Raw genomic sequence first — 17,412 nt, 5'->3', positions numbered from 1 at the left:
GCGCCCTAACACCACAGACAAAAGTGCTACTTTTGAGGACTGTTTCCTTCCTTGTATGATTGAAGTAATTAGAATTATTATATTGAGTAAGTATATGAATGTAATATTTAAATCGTATTTATCGGTAGGCGCATCCAAAGAGAAAGCCATAGTAAGAGACTTCTTGTCGATTCGCTTCTTTCCAGGCCACACACAGGTTAGCCTCAAATTAATTAATCCTTAAGGCCCAATAATACTCTAGATAGCTTAAAAAAAAGCAACTCTTGTCAGATATCTCATCAATAATAGTGGTTTACACTAAACCCATTTCCAAAAAACCACAAAAATTAAGTGACTTCAATCATTTAATTCATTTTTTGAAAACTTTCTTACTGATATCATTGAGCATCTCTAAACACGTTCGTTCTTTTTTTTTACTACAGAGATATTTCTTGCTTAAGAACCCATTAAAATTAATAAAGGATTGTTGTCTGGTTTCATCTTGTGGAAAAACCGACCAAAGCTCAAACTCATACTGCCTTTCATCCTTCTTTTGATTTTTTTTGAAGTGCTTACCGAATTGTATATTATTTGCTACCGGTTTCATAACTAAAACCTCAATTGGAATAATTCTTCATGCTTCATTTTTTGAGACATATTAAAAGATACTTGTAGTTTGGAAAATATAGAAAAAAAAGATTAATGCTTTAAAAGCATTGATATTGTAATTTTTTTGAATATTTTTTTAACGCAAACGACGAGCTTCACGTTCAGATTCCATCAAGACCAAAATGTCGTTTTCTCTGACTGGGCCCTTAACGTTTCTGACGATGGTACGGGTAGTGTCTTCCAAGAATTCAACACGAACTTGAGTAACACCACCACGAGAACCGGTACGGCCTAGAACTTTGATGACTTTAGCTAAGGTGACTGGGGTCTTGGAATCCATTTTTGCTGCTCTTTTTTTGTCTTGGTGTTTTTAGTTAAATTGGATGGACAAAGAACTTTTAAGATCTGGAAAAGGTTACAGAGAAAAAGGAAAAACGCTAATGGAAGTAAGAAAAGCTCAAATTTTTTTCGAGAGTGGGCGAAAAAAAAATATTGAAAAAAAGTTGCGTGATCGTTTTATACGTAAGAAGGTCTTTTTTATTTGGCAAATTTTTCGGTGGGAAACGAAAAAAAAAAAAGTACGTATGAGGCGGGGCGGGGCGCCTAGGTCCCTTTTGTTAGCGAGTTGTAAATATAGAAGTAATAGATATATATTTATAAACTATTTATTGCCATTATCATTGAATTTCCTTGTCCTAATAGCATGTATTAGCTGTTCTTCGGGGAGATTAATCATGCCTTTGATTTCTCCCACGAATTTGAGCATTTCATTGGTGTCGTTCTGGAAACTATCTTGTAATTCAGAGAATAATTTTTGGTATTTTTCAGACAACTCTTTCAAGATTCTGATATTCAACTCTTGATTTATTATGGAGATTTTTCTTACTAATTCGTTCGAAAAGTGATTAATTGACTTATAAATTTGCTCTTGCAGCTTATTTGTAAACGAATTCTGGCCAGAAGCAGATGATTCATGAGGCGAGAATAAGTCGACAACAGTGGTAGATTCCAAAATGTTTGTGATGTTACATTCTTTACTTTCTGGGGTGCGATTTTCTATTACACTTGATTTGAGAAATGTGTCATTGATTCTTGGTTCAGGAGTTATTTTGCTGTCGTTTTGAGTAATTTCTTTACTTTCATTTATACCTGGTGAACCCTTTTCTTGAGGGTTATCATGCTCCTCGTTAATGGCGCTATCTTTCTTTTTGGCTATTTCAATTACCGTCTTACCGTCTTCTGTGCTCGCAGGCAGCTTATCAAGTTTGCCAGTTTCGGTGTCAGGCTCAGTCGATTTTTTGTCTACTGCCTTTTTAGAAACACGAAGCTTGCTTTTCTTTATAGATTTAGGCTTACTTGGCGCATTTGATCTAAGAATTCGTTTGTCTTGGGAAGGAACATCAATAATGGGCTTGAAATTTGTTAATGTTTTCTGTTGTTTGTTATCCTTTTTGTTAGATTGCTTTGGCCTCTTAGGTGGAGGCAGTCCAAATATGGTATCTAAAACATTAATATCCCTTTTCTTGATGGAGCCATTTGATTTTAGCTTCGTTGTTTCAGTTACTTTGTGTGCAAAATCGAGCTTCTCTCTATGTTCAACAATGCTTGATTTACCGACAATTAAAGAGGAGGGGTTCACAAATGGCGAGTGGAGTTGCTCTGGTGAATCATCGCGGTTTTCTACTTCCCTATCCTCAAAATCTTGCCTCAAGATCTCTAATGTCTTTGTGGATTCTCTTCTCATTTTCCTTATCTGAGCGGATACTATTGGTGACTGTTCCTCTGAATCAATTTGAACAAAATCATCTTCCTTTTTTCCTTCTTTACTTGTATTGATTTTGAGATTAGGAATGGCAACATCGTTTCCTTCGTCTTCTGTATTTGACTTTAAATCCCATTCATCTGATCTTATAGATATAGACCGGTCGGGAGTGGCCAGCTGAACCTTTTCGTTTCGGTTATGAGGAACGGATGACTTTATTGGAAATGACATGGAAGTCGATAGTTCGTCTAGAGATTCTTCCTCTTCGCCTTCTCTCTGTAAACCAGCTCTTCCAAGATTCTCTTCTTCTTCATCTTCATCCTCTGGCTCTTCTTCAATATAATCCAAAACCAAAAATTTTTGCACTTCACTTATTTTGGGTACATTATTAACCTTGTGGAAAAATGCTTCGCCTGATTTATTGTCTTCAAACTCTAGTTGAAAGCCTCTCACCTTGTTAAATAGGATTGCTATATCATCGGCGGTGGTGTTTGCACATTCATGGAAGGGATGTTTTAATTTAATCTGAATCTTATTTTTTAAGTTCTTAATTATTTTAATACTTTTCCTTTCGAACTCAAGAAGAACTTTTTCATCTAACCAAAGATAAAGTTTGTTGTAAATGCATTGAATGAAATAAAAACTGTTACCACATTCTTCTCTTTTTTTGAATACGCGAAGGTTTTTCAATGCTTCGGATCCACTGTAGGAGACTTGCTTGAGAATTCCCGTGGAAGACAAACTTGACATAAAATTATTACAAAGGAATAGGCAGGTCTGAGAATTTCCATTTCTACTTCTAAAAGGATAAAATTTGTTCTCAAAAAATAATTTGTTCTTAGACCTCGTAGGCCATAATTGAGGTATTCTTTCGACGTTTTTACCATTTGGAGCACTCTTGACAAAACAGTTAGAAAGTATCTCTACCAGAAAATTACCTTGTTGCAGATCTTGTATGTTGTCAAATAGCTGGCCGATTGAGTTGGCATATTCCATTTCAATCAACTTGCTTATAACCCTTTTGGAGCGAGGAACACAGTCGAGGATGCAGCTAACGACAGCTAAGCATTTCCAACTAATAGGACTCTCTATTGAGATGCCTGTCTTGATCAAATATTTTAGTACTTTAGAATCCTCTTCTACTTCGATTTCAGAAGAATATCTCAATTTCAAAATGGAACGCCAAATATTATCATTTGGAAGATTTGAATCCGTAATCTTGACGGCAAAGTTGATGATGTGAAATAACAACTCAAAATTTCGAATTATTTCTCCCTTCCTTAAAAGCAAACTGAGTAGCTCTTCCAATTCTTCAGAAGCGTCCATATTTATCAGACTATAGTGTATTCCTTTGGTCTCGTTTCTGGCCTCTGCGTAGTCATTTTTCAGGCAGACGCCAAATATCTTTCTCTTTAAACCCTCCATCCTTTTTACTGCCGTGTTAGTTCTTACTTGTATTGTCCTCGCCTGTTTATAGTACTTCCCTTTGTGTCCCTTTCTTCCCTTTTCAGTCAACAGATACTATTGTTCATTCCATCTTATCCTGCTATGAAATCATATTTTTAATTTAGCCGCTGAACCCTTTAATCATTGATTTATCACTATTGACGTTGATCAAAAAAGCATAATTGCACCATGAGCTTCTATAAATCATATAGCACTTTGCAGCTCTCGCTTTCTGAGTTCCTGCTTAAGTGGGATACCAAATAACCACTTGGTAATTGTTCGAATAGATGAGTGGTCACATTGCGGTCACAATGTACTTTTGAAGCTGTTCGATTTATGTATCTTTTGCATAGAAGGCCAGGCGAATGCTCATACTGTTTCTCTAACAGCAGAAACGAGTGATGAATCAGTTGCTAAACATGATTGGTATTGTGTCTTGGTTTCCTTACCTCTCCCTATTGTACATTACATGCTGGAAAATATGATTGTTAAGTAATCTTTGTTTCGGGAAGTTTTCCGGCAAGGAAATGAGCCAAAAAATGAAAAAATTTCGGTTTTCAAGCTTGCAATAGATAACTTTCTTGTTCAAATGCTAGGAAACAGCAGAAGCAGCCAAAACAAAACATAATAGCAACAATGTCTGGTCGTCAAGGTGGTAAGATGAAGCCTCTAAAGCAAAAGAAGAAGCAACAACAGGATATGGATCCTGAAGAAGTTGCTTTCAAAGAAAAGCAAAAGGCCGACGCTGCTGCTAAGAAAGCTTTGATGGCTAATATGAAGAGCGGTAAGCCTTTAGTCGGTGGTGGTATAAAGAAGTCTGGTAAGAAATAAGAGACTTGTACAAATGCCAAGCATACAGTACTCAGTGTTGCTTTTTAGTTTTTACCTTTACATAAATAAATACATATATTGGTGTCTAAGATAAGCTGCTCATAAGTTGTGTCCCGTTTTTATTCCTTTGCAATTGTAGTAGAAAGCTTCTCATGAGCAACAGTTACTGAATGTTTCGTGATGGCCAACCACCCTTTTGTCTATCTTGAAGGTGTGGCAATAACGGTAATGAAACGAATCTGTACTGAGAGGCAGCGAGCGATGATCGTGATAATACAACGTCTAGACTGGACCACTGAATGAGAAAGGGCATTACCACTATCATTCAAAAAGGGTCTTGTAAGCGGAGTAATGCACCTTTAGCTGTAATTGCTGGTACTAATTTTAGCCAGAATGGCAGGGAATTTTCTCCGGGTATTCCCGCCTTCAACATAGCCTGGCTAGTGGAGAAAGACTTTGCTGATGCATAAACTTTAGATTTACGTGCTGTGATAAAATAACAATTGTATGTGATAAACTACGGTAAATAAGCTACTGAGCAAGGTATCTTAATAAGTGGACAAACAGCAGTAAAGAAAGAATGAGCAGATCTGGAAAGTCGTTGACAAAGTACAAGATTGTTTTTTTGGGAGAACAAGGTGTTGGAAAAACATCTCTGATTACTAGGTTCATGTACGATACATTCGATGATCATTATCAGGCCACGATCGGTATAGACTTCCTTTCCAAGACCATGTATTTGGATGACAAGACAATCAGACTACAGTTATGGGATACGGCAGGTCAAGAAAGATTTAGATCGTTAATACCTTCATACATTAGGGATTCAAGAGTTGCTATTATTGTTTACGACATCACCAAGAGAAAATCTTTTGAATATATCGATAAATGGATAGAAGACGTTAAAAATGAAAGAGGGGAAGAAAACGTAATATTGTGTATTGTTGGTAATAAAAGTGATTTATCAGATGAGAGACAAATCTCCACCGAAGAAGGAGAAAAAAAAGCTAAACTACTAGGTGCTAAAATCTTCATGGAGACCTCTACAAAGGCAGGTTACAACGTTAAAAACCTATTCAAGAAGATTGCTAAATCTCTCCCTGAATTTCAAAACAGCGAATCAACGCCCTTGGATGGGGAAAATGTCAACAGTGGAAATCAAAACAAACCAGGCGTTATTGATATTTCCACAACCGACGAACAAGAAAATAGTGGCTGCCAGTGTTAGGCTCCCTTTCAGCTTTATCAGGCATAAGGAGAATTCTTCGTGCGTATATTTTTAGTGAACTACCGGCATCTAATAATTGTACTGATACTAATAATAATCACAATATACTCAGTGATCAGAAATGTAGAGGCAAGTTCTCAGTCAACACGATTGTATTAAAGGAATGGTATTAAAACTTTTTATAAAGAAATATGGAGTGTATAAAGTTATTGAATACAAAACAACAACGATGTAAAAACAAAAACTTTGAAAAAAGAAGAGATGACTTATTATAATGTTTATAAAATGTTCTAATTTTTTTAGCATGAGGGAGAAAAACTATAAGTGTGTCACATAGAATCGAAATCGGTGTCCACATAACGCCCGTTTCTTAGTAGTGTCTTGCATAAACGCGGCATGACTTCCACTTGTAAAGGTTCTAAAGGAAATTTTTCACCATCAACAGAGAACAAACCGTTTGCCAGCATGGGGACTATTTTATATGCGAGGATTTTAGAGTGTAAAACTTCCGGTTGTAAAACATGGGAACCTTTGTCTAGTCCTAATAATATTGGGGCCATTCTAGTCAATGATGTTCTTGCATCTGTGATAACCATATCAATAGTGCCATCTGAAGGCAGTGCTGCTGGAAAGAATTTAGTATCAGCTGCTACATATGGCATTTTACCCGTATAAAATATTCCCAAATTGCTGGATATATTGGGGTCCAATCTCTCCCAATCACTAGGCACACCCTCATCCAAAGGATATTTTATTTTGAAATCCTCTTCCGTAATTTGGTCGGTACTGGGATTCACAGAGCCGTAAAAATTAGGACAATCTTCTTCTTCTTCTCCTTCGTCTTCGTTTTCATCTTCATCTTCGGTCTCAGTGTCGTATTCATTGTCGTAATTGTAATTATTGCGGTCCTCTTTATGTTTTTTCATGGCGATATGTTGATACTCTAATGAACCTTTACTCTTGTATTCTAAGTAATGAGTTTTCAATTCGTTTTTCGATTTGGCAGCATATTTCACATAAATTTCACATGGATACCTCTTCTTCTGTATGATGTTGAACGCCACACCCAGCTCGAATCTTGCAGGCCCCATCCATCTAATGAACTCTGTATTTATGTCAGTTTCTGCAATGAGACCGTATGTTTGACTCAAAAATGATATTTTTGGATGCTCTCTAGCATAAGATGGTTGTGAGCAACACATTAAATCAATTCTGGTCTCCACTGATTTTATCAAGCATAATGTTGAATATGAGGGATTGTTTGTCCAATGGCACGACACGCTCATTGCATTGCCTGATCCGCATGGAATTTGGGTAATTGCAAGCTTATTGAACGCTTTGACATGATCTGGCCTTTGGTATAACCCATTCATCACTTCGTGGGGGATGCCATCACCGGATGCGCAGACAATAGTATCATATTTGTCGATATTCATTTCTCGTGCAATTTCTACAGCATGACCGGGATATTTAGTATAGACAACTTCTATAGAGCAACGACTGGCCAATAACAGTGGCTTTGCCTTTGTCATAAACAGCTTTTTAGCCTTGCCCTTACCGCCAAACGGGTTGACGATCACGAATATGGATTTGTTTCTCTTGGTATTTTTGTAACTTCTCTTTAGTATTTCCTCAATCAAGTCTTCGTCTTCTTTCATGTGGGGAGATGGATGTGGCTTATAGTCTATTAGAAGTGAAACCCTTTTGGGTACAACGTCGTGCCGTCTTGGTCTTGCGAATATAATCTCGACCAATTTTATAGAAGAAGGTCTAGAAGAAATAATGCTACTGCTACTGTTGCTCTTGCGTGATAAAGAATTACTTTTCCTTTCTTGCCATTGGAAGGTATCTATGTCACCAACGTTTTCCTGTCCACTGTTATTAAATGGGCTCTTCAATGGAGAAGTGGACGAGGACACTGCATCATGATAGTGCAAAGATTCGTTGTCAATGTATCTAGCATCCAGGATTCGTCCATAGGGTATAACAGTGTTTGCTGGCAGTTGACCGTTCACTGATGGATAATGAACTTCTGGGTCACCTGAAAGGTCATCTCTACTCGTATCCATTGTAGATGTTTCCGATCGATCTATCGTATCGGTATCGCTTAAGCAAGTAACGCAGCTAATAAGGGAAGCCGTTTCGAAAATACTATTTTTATCACTGTTGCTCTGGAAGCTTGTTCTGCTATTATTATCTATGCTAGTGCTGCTTCGCTTATCTGCCATTCTATTTGCATAATTGTAGGGGCTTGATGTTTTCGGCTTGATCATTATTCCTTCCTCGGTCAATATTGCTGAGGTTATTTGCTTGTTCCTGGAATGGCGAGACCTCCCCTTACGTTTCTTTGAAGATTTCAATGTCATTTTGGTCTTTTTGGTTGCTATATGGTTTGGCTGCTTTTTTGGTTTTTTTAGTACGGAGCTATCTTACACTCTATTTGTCCCTCTTGCCTCCTTTATACGCAATAACCCAATCTATATTTGTGCCTTTGCAACTGCTTTATTATTTTCGTAGGCTTGGGTTCACTTTATGTAGCTCATATTCCCTTTCTTCTTCGCTTGCGAAGGCTTTAACAAAGGCCGAAAACACCTTGATTTGTAAGTATGGCTATGAAATTTGAAGAGAACGGTGACAAGTAAAGAGAAAACAAGATGACATGAGAACAAAAGGAAACAAAACCAACCAGTGTACAGAAGGGTATCGGCTTGAACGATAAGACAAACGAGGAGTGTACTTTGTGGGGCCGCAAGCACTTAGTTTGTATTTTTGAGCATCGCTGTACGCACATGCCTTCGCGGAATCATCAAGTGGGAGACTTCCGAAAGCGACTACTCAAACAAGAACAGCCCGAATTGGTGAGCAAATTCAATATATACCGCGGGTTGGTCAATCGAGTTAGACCCAATTGAAGCTGTCTATTGCCCAACAGATTACTTCTGCTTCCCCATTATAGCCGCCCATCTAAGCAGGTCATCTTACACGGATGTCGTGGAACTTTCCAGAAAAGAAAATCAGGAGGGTGACTCCAATTTTGCTTTTCCTTTGCCCGGAACAGAATTCAGACGAACACTCATGTATATATATTGAAGTCAGGAGGAGACTAAGTTTTACATTCATTATGTAAGGTTGTGCTTGTGCTTGTGTATGTTTTGTTGAAAGTTGTAAGAAAGCTTTCAGAAGAAGAAAATTATAGACAAAAATCCGTCAAATGTTGAGATCATCCGTTGTCCGTAGTCGTTCTACGTTGAGACCTTTATTACGCCGTGCTTACTCTACTCACAAAGAGTTGAAGTTTGGCGTAGAAGGAAGAGCCTCGCTTTTAAAGGGTGTGGAGACTTTAGCCGAAGCCGTTGCTGCTACTTTGGGCCCAAAAGGTAGAAATGTCTTGATTGAACAACCTTTCGGACCCCCAAAGATTACCAAAGATGGTGTTACTGTGGCAAAATCCATTGTCTTGAAGGACAAGTTCGAAAACATGGGTGCCAAATTACTACAAGAAGTAGCTTCCAAAACCAATGAAGCTGCCGGTGATGGTACTACTTCTGCCACTGTCTTGGGTAGAGCCATTTTCACTGAATCTGTAAAGAACGTCGCTGCAGGCTGTAACCCAATGGACTTGAGAAGGGGTACCCAGGTCGCAGTTGAAAAGGTTATTGAGTTTTTAACCGCAAATAAGAAGGAAATCACTACATCCGAAGAAATTGCTCAAGTAGCAACCATTTCTGCTAACGGGGATTCTCATGTTGGTAAATTGCTAGCTTCAGCCATGGAAAAGGTTGGTAAAGAAGGTGTTATCACTATCAGAGAAGGTAGAACGTTGGAAGATGAACTAGAAGTGACTGAAGGTATGAGATTTGACCGTGGTTTTATCTCTCCCTATTTCATCACTGATCCAAAGTCAAGCAAAGTAGAATTCGAAAAGCCATTGTTACTATTGAGTGAAAAGAAAATTTCTTCTATTCAAGATATTCTACCAGCCTTGGAAATTTCCAACCAAAGCAGAAGGCCCTTATTGATTATCGCTGAGGACGTTGATGGTGAGGCCCTTGCTGCCTGTATCTTAAACAAGTTAAGAGGTCAAGTTAAAGTCTGTGCCGTAAAGGCCCCTGGCTTCGGTGACAACAGAAAGAACACCATTGGTGATATTGCTGTTTTAACAGGTGGTACTGTTTTTACTGAAGAATTGGACTTGAAACCAGAACAATGTACCATAGAAAACTTGGGTTCTTGTGATTCTATTACTGTGACTAAAGAAGACACTGTTGTTTTGAACGGTAGTGGTCCAAAGGAAGCCATTCAAGAAAGAATTGAACAAATTAAGAGTTCCATCGATATCACCACCACAAACTCTTATGAAAAGGAAAAATTACAAGAACGTTTGGCCAAATTATCTGGTGGTGTTGCCGTCATTAGAGTTGGTGGTTCATCGGAAGTTGAAGTTGGTGAAAAGAAGGACCGTTATGATGATGCTTTGAACGCTACAAGAGCTGCAGTTGAAGAAGGTATCCTGCCAGGTGGTGGTACTGCCTTAGTAAAGGCCTCTAGAGTCTTGGATGAAGTTGTTGTTGAAAATTTTGATCAAAAATTGGGTGTTGACATCATAAGAAAGGCCATTACAAGACCTGCTAAGCAAATTATCGAAAACGCTGGTGAAGAAGGTTCGGTTATCGTTGGTAAACTGATCGACGAATATGGCGATGATTTCGCCAAGGGTTACGACGCCGCTAAGTCTCAATACACCGATATGTTAGCCACTGGTATTATCGACCCATTTAAGGTTGTTAGATCTGGTTTAGTTGATGCTTCTGGTGTCGCCTCATTATTGGCTACCACTGAAGTTGCTATCGTTGATGCACCAGAACCACCCGCTCCTGCTGGTGGTGCTGGTGGTATGCCAGGTGGTATGCCAGGCATGCCAGGTATGATGTAATGACCGCCCCAATCCGAGATCTAATTTTTGTTTAAATATGGTAATAATGTTATTATCCTGTAAATACAATATGAAAGAAGTTGAAAAGTTAAAAATCACTTTTTCAAGTATAAAGAACTATATGTATGAATAAAGCTACTATTTTTAATTGTGTGTATTTATTGACTGGCTGACAAACGGCTTAAATATAAATACCACTATCTTTTCGCTTTTGGAAATGTGATTATTTTGTTTGGTATGTATCGGCTAGGCCTAATTGGTCTCGTTAGAAAAAGATGAGAAGTCCGAGAAAGAAAAATAGCGTACCTAATATTGCTTAAAGTTTGTTATACTTAATTCAAGGCTACAGTATATATATATATATACGAAAAAGGCATGGCAAATGGAAAGCGAGGGAAATAAAAAGCATCAAAATGTGGTATTTTTTTGAGTTGTTTGTTGTTTATTCCGATGCAGTTTAACTATCATCGGCATATGGGCCATCGTCATCATCATCGGCTGCAGGATTCACGCCCAAAGAGAAATAATCGTCCGCATTATTAGCCTCTTGTAAGGTCCCTAAATCACCAGGAGTCATGTAAACTGTACTATTTGATCTCAAATCTCTTGGCGAGCCTGGTACACTTAGCGGCCTTGCGACTTTTAGTTTCTTACCCCCTGCTAAAGAGTCCATGTTAGAATCATTGAGTTCTTCCCCAACCAATTCTTTGAATTGATCAGGGTATGCTCTCCTTAATGCCAATTGCCTTGCCTTTACGTATTCGAGCCCCATTCTTTTCCAGTCCAACAAGTCAGATAGTCTTTCGGTTCTGTTTCTTTGATTTATTCTTTGCCTTCTTGTCTTTTTCACGAACTCTTCCATATAATCAACCAGTTGTTCCACAGATTCATCTGGCCCTTTAAAGCGACGATCTACAATATAAATACCATAATCTTTAGCTTGGTTGGTCTCGATTAAGTCTTCCATATAAGCCCCAAACCCAGAGACGTTCGTTGTGATAGAAGGAACACCCATTACGGTACATTCTGCTGGGGTGTATCCCCAAGGTTCATAGTATGAAGGGAAGACACCCAAATGGCAACCACGAACGAATTCGTCATAGTCTAAACCAAGAATTGGATTATTTGCGTTCAAAAATTCTGGATGGAAAATCATTTTGACACGGTCACTTGGACTGTTGAATAATTGAACATGTCTGATTTTATTCAAAATCAAATCATTAGCATCGTCAATCATGTTGTGTGTCACTATTGGAGGTAATTCTCCCGCAGGTCTTCTTAAAGCTAGAATACGTCTTTTTAACATGACTTTATCAGAACTCTTCAGCAATTCGCCTAAATCTGTTGGCAATTCGGAAGTCAACCCATTGTGTGGGTACCTGATGGCGTGGTCAAATATCCGCTTACCAATTGAGGCGGTCACTTCATCTACAGTGTTTTCTAAGGCTTTCACTTCTGCTTGGCCTTTTAATGCCTCCACTGTAAATGAATTGTTCTTGGCAGGCATGACAATAAACGCCACAACGGTTTTCTTAGAGCCAGATACTTTCAGTCTATAGTTTAAACGAGCTAGAGCTTCAATAAACATGTCAGCACCCTTATTTTTATACTCATATCTACCAGCGATAAAGAAGTACAAGGTATTGTCCAAGTCGAAATCAAAACAGCCGTGAAAGTGGCCTCTAACAAAGTCGTTGATTTTCTCCTTTTTCAAAGCATGCAAATTCTGGAACTCATGGAATGCTTGGAATTTGATTACGTTCAGCCCGTTAGGCAAGATCCCATCTGGTTTTCTTTTCAAAAGATGTTCTGCTTCAAAAGCGGTAATTTGTGACACTGTGGTGAAAACGTCGGCGGAATGAGCAGCGGCTCTTTCTATACAGTAACGATGGTAAATACCAAATTTTCCAGCTTCATGATCGACGTCAACGGTTTCTAAGCAATTGTAAAAATCGAAACTACCAGAGGCACATAGATACCTTCCCAATAAAGTAGCGTGGGTAGTGAAAATCGTAACTACATCAATACGTCTTTTCCGGCACAAGGGTATCGCGACACCGGCCAACCATTCATGGAAATGTGCAACAATGGCATGTTGAGAATCCAAGTGAGCCAATTCACCTAGGAACCAAGCCACCGTGTAGCCCAATAAGATGGCATCATTCGTCTCGAAATCATTCTCGGGAGAGGGAATTCCTACCAATGACCATAAATCGCCCTTCCACTCGTCCGAAAAGCCTCTCACAGAGTCCAAATCAAAAAGAATCACTCTTGGAGCGCCTTCAATTAACCATCTCCCATAAACAAAATGAACACCTCTAGATTCCATCGTTTGCAAAGCATGTTGAATAGGCTTCAAATCCTCGGAAAAGGCTTCAGGTTTCTTCCAATCCAGTATATCAACCTCATTTTGGTAAGTGGCCTTATTCAAGGGCCCTATTAAATGGTAATTGTCCTTGTACTGGGCGACAGTAATGGGGGCCTTTGATTTTAGCACGGAGTAAATACCACCGACCCTATTAGCAACCTCAGTTGCGGTCTCGAACAATAAATGATTCTGTAGATCACGGGACATTCTAAAATTTTCTTTGACGTAGTCCAAGTTACAATTATCTAAAAAAATCACCACTTCCAAAGTGATGCTCTAGAGATTTTTGACATAGCAAAGAAAAAAGGCAAGGAACCTTAAATCGATGCTGTTGAAACAATATTTATATATATGTAGAAGAAGCTTGTGTGTAAGAGAAAGGGGTAAATTAGGTTCCTGGAGAAAAACTACTCTTTGGGGAAACCTGCTCCTTTGCTGGTTAATGTCATGTCCAGAAGGGTTAAAATAGTGCCTTCCCAGGCTGAATTCAGTCATCTTTTGCCATCACCAACTGTCGTTTTTAGGGAGTCGGGTCGCGGGGTCGCGGGGTCGTGAATCCAGGGGCGATGGCAGGATTGGTAAGCTGCAAAAGCTCACAAGACTAGACAATTTTGACAATGACAAAACAGCCCTCCTACCATAGAGAAGTGGAATTGAAGCATCCTCGAGCCTCCATACGCAAAACTTTATATCCTCCCTTATTTGCTATTTTTATTTTTTGGGAGACGTAGGTCTCAGGAACAAGTGATGAAGGCGGAATTAAAGTTTTTTCTATTTTCATGGGAGGTTTTCGATGAAAGTTGGCAGTTAGGTAATCCAATAACGACATAACATTCTTGTATAATGCTTGTGAAATGTAGCTATTTCCCTATGGAGTGTTTTGTTTTTATTGTTGTGTTCTGTCCCTTCATGAATACAGATAATTACATAATTTAATGTTATACTTACATGGGTGTTTTTTAGAAATAAACATAAAAAAGACCCGCTCTTTAACGAGATTTTTAATATAAATAGTTTGTATATATACATACATATATATATATATACATATAGGGTATGGACACCTTGGGAAGACTAACCACAATCTATCAAATTACGATTGTTCAACTTTGTTAGCTGCCTCTTCCAAATCCCTGGGGTACTCTTCGTTGCCCTCGTCTTCCAACAAAACACCTTCCCTTTCGGCATCCTCTTGCTCTTCTTCCAGAGTTTCCGTGATGGTTTTGGGCTTGTTTTCCAAGTCAACTAACGATATAGAGTAGTTGCTGGTGCTGTACATCCTAGAGTCTTCTTCATTAGCGGGTGAAACGGTTTTATTCTTGATAGGATCACGACTTATTGACCTGGATAAGGATCTTAAAAATTCAGTCGATGATGTTTGTCTATCATAAGATCTACCGCTTCTTTCTTGTCTTTTCTCAGGATTCTCCGGCGCTAAATGGTCTGTTTCATGTTGTGCGGATTGATACGATTCACCCTTGGCTAAATGTGGTCTATTAGAGTTGTTTTTGATCATTTGTCCGTACGAGTTTCTAATTATGTCCTCGTCCTCTTCGCCAGCGTTACTTGTAATATTAACCGGTGTGCCTGATAATGAATATTTACTGATGTGGTCTTCAACTGGATCAGTCGATGTGATTAGTGAAGTTGACTTGGAAGCACGCAATGAAGGGGAGGAGAAACTGTCTGAGACGATGGACTTATTTCTTTGCTTTCTCTTCAATAACAGTAGTTTTTTTCTCTTCTCCTCAGCTTCTAAATCGTCCCTACTACTGCGAATCTTCGAAGCATCGACATTATCCAGATCAACTTCGTCGGTTAATAAAGCACCTTCACGGTTCAATTCCGCTACAGATGTGTAAGATCTATCTCGGATATCATCGTCCTTCTGCATTTTGCTCAGGGCATGATTGGAACTCGTTTGTGGCGATAGCAACCTCAAGGATTCGTCTTCCTCTTTGAACTGGTTGTTGTATTGAAAATCTAAACTGTTTTGATCATTGATGTTCCTTATAGAGTCTCCGATCAAACATGGTGTACTACCTTTAGCGTCAACCATTTTTAATTCTGTCTATTTTTCTTTAGTTTTACGATATTCTGCTTAATTCTTTGCGATTAGAATTGTTTTCAAAATAGGGTGTATTCTTGAAGCTCAAAAATGATGATATAGAGATACGGTGTAAATTGAAACACGTGGAAACACTCTTATTAAATATTGCGAGAACTGAAGTTCAATACTTTTTTTATCACCGTAGATACAGAAAGTTTGAGAAATCTGCGATAAAATCAGGAGTTGAAAGACCTTTTCAAAGACAGTACAAGAGAAGCCACATAATTTAAACTACACAACCAAGCCAGTTAGAGCCTGCTCGACTATCTATTTATATAGAGTGTGGTAGTTAGTGCACGCGCAAAGCCTTGTTCATACCGTGGCTTCGCCAGATCCAACGATTCCCCATCCCCTAGGCCTGAGACAAGATTCAAAAATTTCTCGCACATTAAGGTCCAGGCCGACTTCCGCTAAGAACCCCTGCTGTCGAACTTTGGAAAACGTAAACATTTCGTCGGTAGTGATATCTGATAAGTATTCATCTATCGATAGCAACCACAAATGTAAATATCGCCTTGCAGTGCCGCATTAACGAGGGAGACCCTTTGAGATATCGACCCAAAGTGCCACGCAGTCGGCTTTACCAACAACATACGCGTGCCAGGTAGATACTAGCTACATAAAAAAATGTGACAATCTGGCAGGCGGGCAAAAAAGACCGAATACAACACAACATAGCATACTGTTTATATCTGATAACCAAAACTTCGATTCCGCTAGACTTTGATATGCAGTGCAGGCGATTAGATATCTCGATTTTGTTTATTTGAGCTAATTGAGTGATTTGTCCCAGCAACTTTGTCTTTCCAAATTTTTGTTGTTGTTCCGAAGTGCCTACGATCTTGGTTTAGGACATGCAAACTCTATTTATGAAAACTTTTTTTTCAAGTAAATGCTTTTGTATTGTGATTTTGTTCTACGTGGGGTTTGACATTTGATTGAATTGAGGCCACTCTAGAGCATTCAGTTTGTCGAATTGATAGCTTAAATGGAGAGCCTCATTGAGATACGTCTTGAAACTTACGAAAAGGCATCTCTTTCAAACAACATCTAAACAATTAAAAAATTCTTGATTGAAGATTGATTGGCCAGAGAGAAAAAAAGACGGTATCGTTCGTGGAAAAGGTTTAAGAGCGACGAGCTGTTTACAGAAAACAATTACTGATGTTTATTTAGTTATCGTAGTAAAACTTACCCAAACTATAAATACTAAGCACAACAGTCACTCGTATACGTAAAAACCGATCGAGGCAAACACGTGTAAGTAGTCATTCACTCGGAGAATAAAATCTCGTGCTCTCCGATATTCTCGATTTTTTTATAAGCTGTGTTGTTGATAATGAGTAGTTTAGCTAGTAGTGATTATTAAGAATAGGCAGCTCTTTCTTGAAGTATTTGAGCGAGGCATATATAGCACACAATAATTGGTTATATGTGACTCAATGGTACAATTATAGTCCAGGAACTGCATTATGGGTATCAGGTATAACTTGTCTCCTGATATATCTAATAACCATTTAAATTGTATGATGATCTTTGGGATTCCATTGTTTCTTAATGTTATAATATTACGTATATAGATTATACTAGAGATTCTCCTCATGGATTTAGGAATCCACAGAAAGGAATCAGTAGTTTTGCATAATATTATAAATGATTCTGTTCCTCTTTTTATATGTTGTCATTCATTGATCCTATTACAATATCAATCCTTGCGCTTCAGCTTCCATTAATTTCGACGACACTTTAAATCTTAACTTACTGGTCTTGTAATTTATGTCATCTTTTAACACCGTATATATTAGTAATAGATGGACAATAGTTGAATCTTGTTCCAACAATATCAAATCAGAGATCTTTAGTTTCATCTTCAATGATTACCAGATTCGGCTATTTATATATGATTCATTTTAATACAATACAGGAAAAAATGTATATCCGTAATCACCCAACCCAAATATAGTATAAATACAAACTATAAACAACCATGCAAATTTCTATTTATAGACTTAATGACACATTAAATCACATCAATAGTAGGGCGTGTGGCGTAGTCGGTAGCGCGCTCCCTTAGCATGGGAGAGGTCTCCGGTTCGATTCCGGACTCGTCCAAATTTTTTAGCTCATAAAAATGGTAAAGACCAGT

The 17,412-nt window shown here is 38.3% G+C and overlaps 7 protein-coding genes and 1 non-coding gene across 8 annotated transcripts; 3 read left to right on the top strand and 5 right to left on the bottom strand.

Annotated features, from left to right (window-relative positions):
- Positions 1 to 724: 724 nt before the first annotated feature.
- RPS28B (40S ribosomal protein eS28) lies at positions 725 to 928 on the bottom strand (the record flags this gene model as incomplete). Its single annotated transcript, XM_018366832.1, has 1 exon — positions 725 to 928. The coding sequence occupies one exon, from the start codon at positions 926 to 928 to the stop codon at positions 725 to 727; it is 204 nt and encodes a 67-aa protein (XP_018220671.1).
- Positions 929 to 1,249: 321 nt separating this feature from the next.
- Positions 1,250 to 3,775, bottom strand: RED1 (Red1p; the record flags this gene model as incomplete). The annotated part of the gene is made up of 1 exon (XM_018366831.1): positions 1,250 to 3,775. The coding sequence occupies one exon, from the start codon at positions 3,773 to 3,775 to the stop codon at positions 1,250 to 1,252; it is 2,526 nt and encodes an 841-aa protein (XP_018220670.1).
- A 1,432-nt stretch (positions 3,776 to 5,207) lies between these two features.
- On the top strand, positions 5,208 to 5,855 carry YPT6 (Rab family GTPase YPT6; the record flags this gene model as incomplete). Its single annotated transcript, XM_018366830.1, has 1 exon — positions 5,208 to 5,855. The coding sequence occupies one exon, from the start codon at positions 5,208 to 5,210 to the stop codon at positions 5,853 to 5,855; it is 648 nt and encodes a 215-aa protein (XP_018220669.1).
- A 329-nt stretch (positions 5,856 to 6,184) lies between these two features.
- On the bottom strand, positions 6,185 to 8,221 carry LCB5 (sphinganine kinase LCB5; the record flags this gene model as incomplete). Its single annotated transcript, XM_018366829.1, has 1 exon — positions 6,185 to 8,221. One exon carries the CDS (start codon positions 8,219 to 8,221, stop codon positions 6,185 to 6,187), a length of 2,037 nt encoding a protein of 678 aa, XP_018220668.1.
- An 845-nt stretch (positions 8,222 to 9,066) lies between these two features.
- On the top strand, positions 9,067 to 10,788 carry HSP60 (chaperone ATPase HSP60; the record flags this gene model as incomplete). Its single annotated transcript, XM_018366828.1, has 1 exon — positions 9,067 to 10,788. One exon carries the CDS (start codon positions 9,067 to 9,069, stop codon positions 10,786 to 10,788), a length of 1,722 nt encoding a protein of 573 aa, XP_018220667.1.
- A 457-nt stretch (positions 10,789 to 11,245) lies between these two features.
- On the bottom strand, positions 11,246 to 13,363 carry GSY2 (glycogen (starch) synthase GSY2; the record flags this gene model as incomplete). The annotated part of the gene is made up of 1 exon (XM_018366827.1): positions 11,246 to 13,363. One exon carries the CDS (start codon positions 13,361 to 13,363, stop codon positions 11,246 to 11,248), a length of 2,118 nt encoding a protein of 705 aa, XP_018220666.1.
- Positions 13,364 to 14,249: 886 nt separating this feature from the next.
- DI49_3768 (uncharacterized protein) lies at positions 14,250 to 15,215 on the bottom strand (the record flags this gene model as incomplete). The annotated part of the gene is made up of 1 exon (XM_018366826.1): positions 14,250 to 15,215. The coding sequence occupies one exon, from the start codon at positions 15,213 to 15,215 to the stop codon at positions 14,250 to 14,252; it is 966 nt and encodes a 321-aa protein (XP_018220665.1).
- Positions 15,216 to 17,305: 2,090 nt separating this feature from the next.
- Positions 17,306 to 17,378, top strand: DI49_3767. The gene has a single exon. It is a non-coding gene; the product is annotated as a tRNA-Ala (tRNA).
- The last annotated feature ends 34 nt before the right edge of the window (positions 17,379 to 17,412 follow it).

The sequence above is a fragment of the Saccharomyces eubayanus genome, chromosome XII, assembly GCF_001298625.1.
Source record: "Saccharomyces eubayanus strain FM1318 chromosome XII, whole genome shotgun sequence".
Taxonomy (NCBI): domain Eukaryota; kingdom Fungi; phylum Ascomycota; class Saccharomycetes; order Saccharomycetales; family Saccharomycetaceae; genus Saccharomyces; species Saccharomyces eubayanus.
This window is presented reverse-complemented; position numbering and strand designations above follow the sequence as displayed.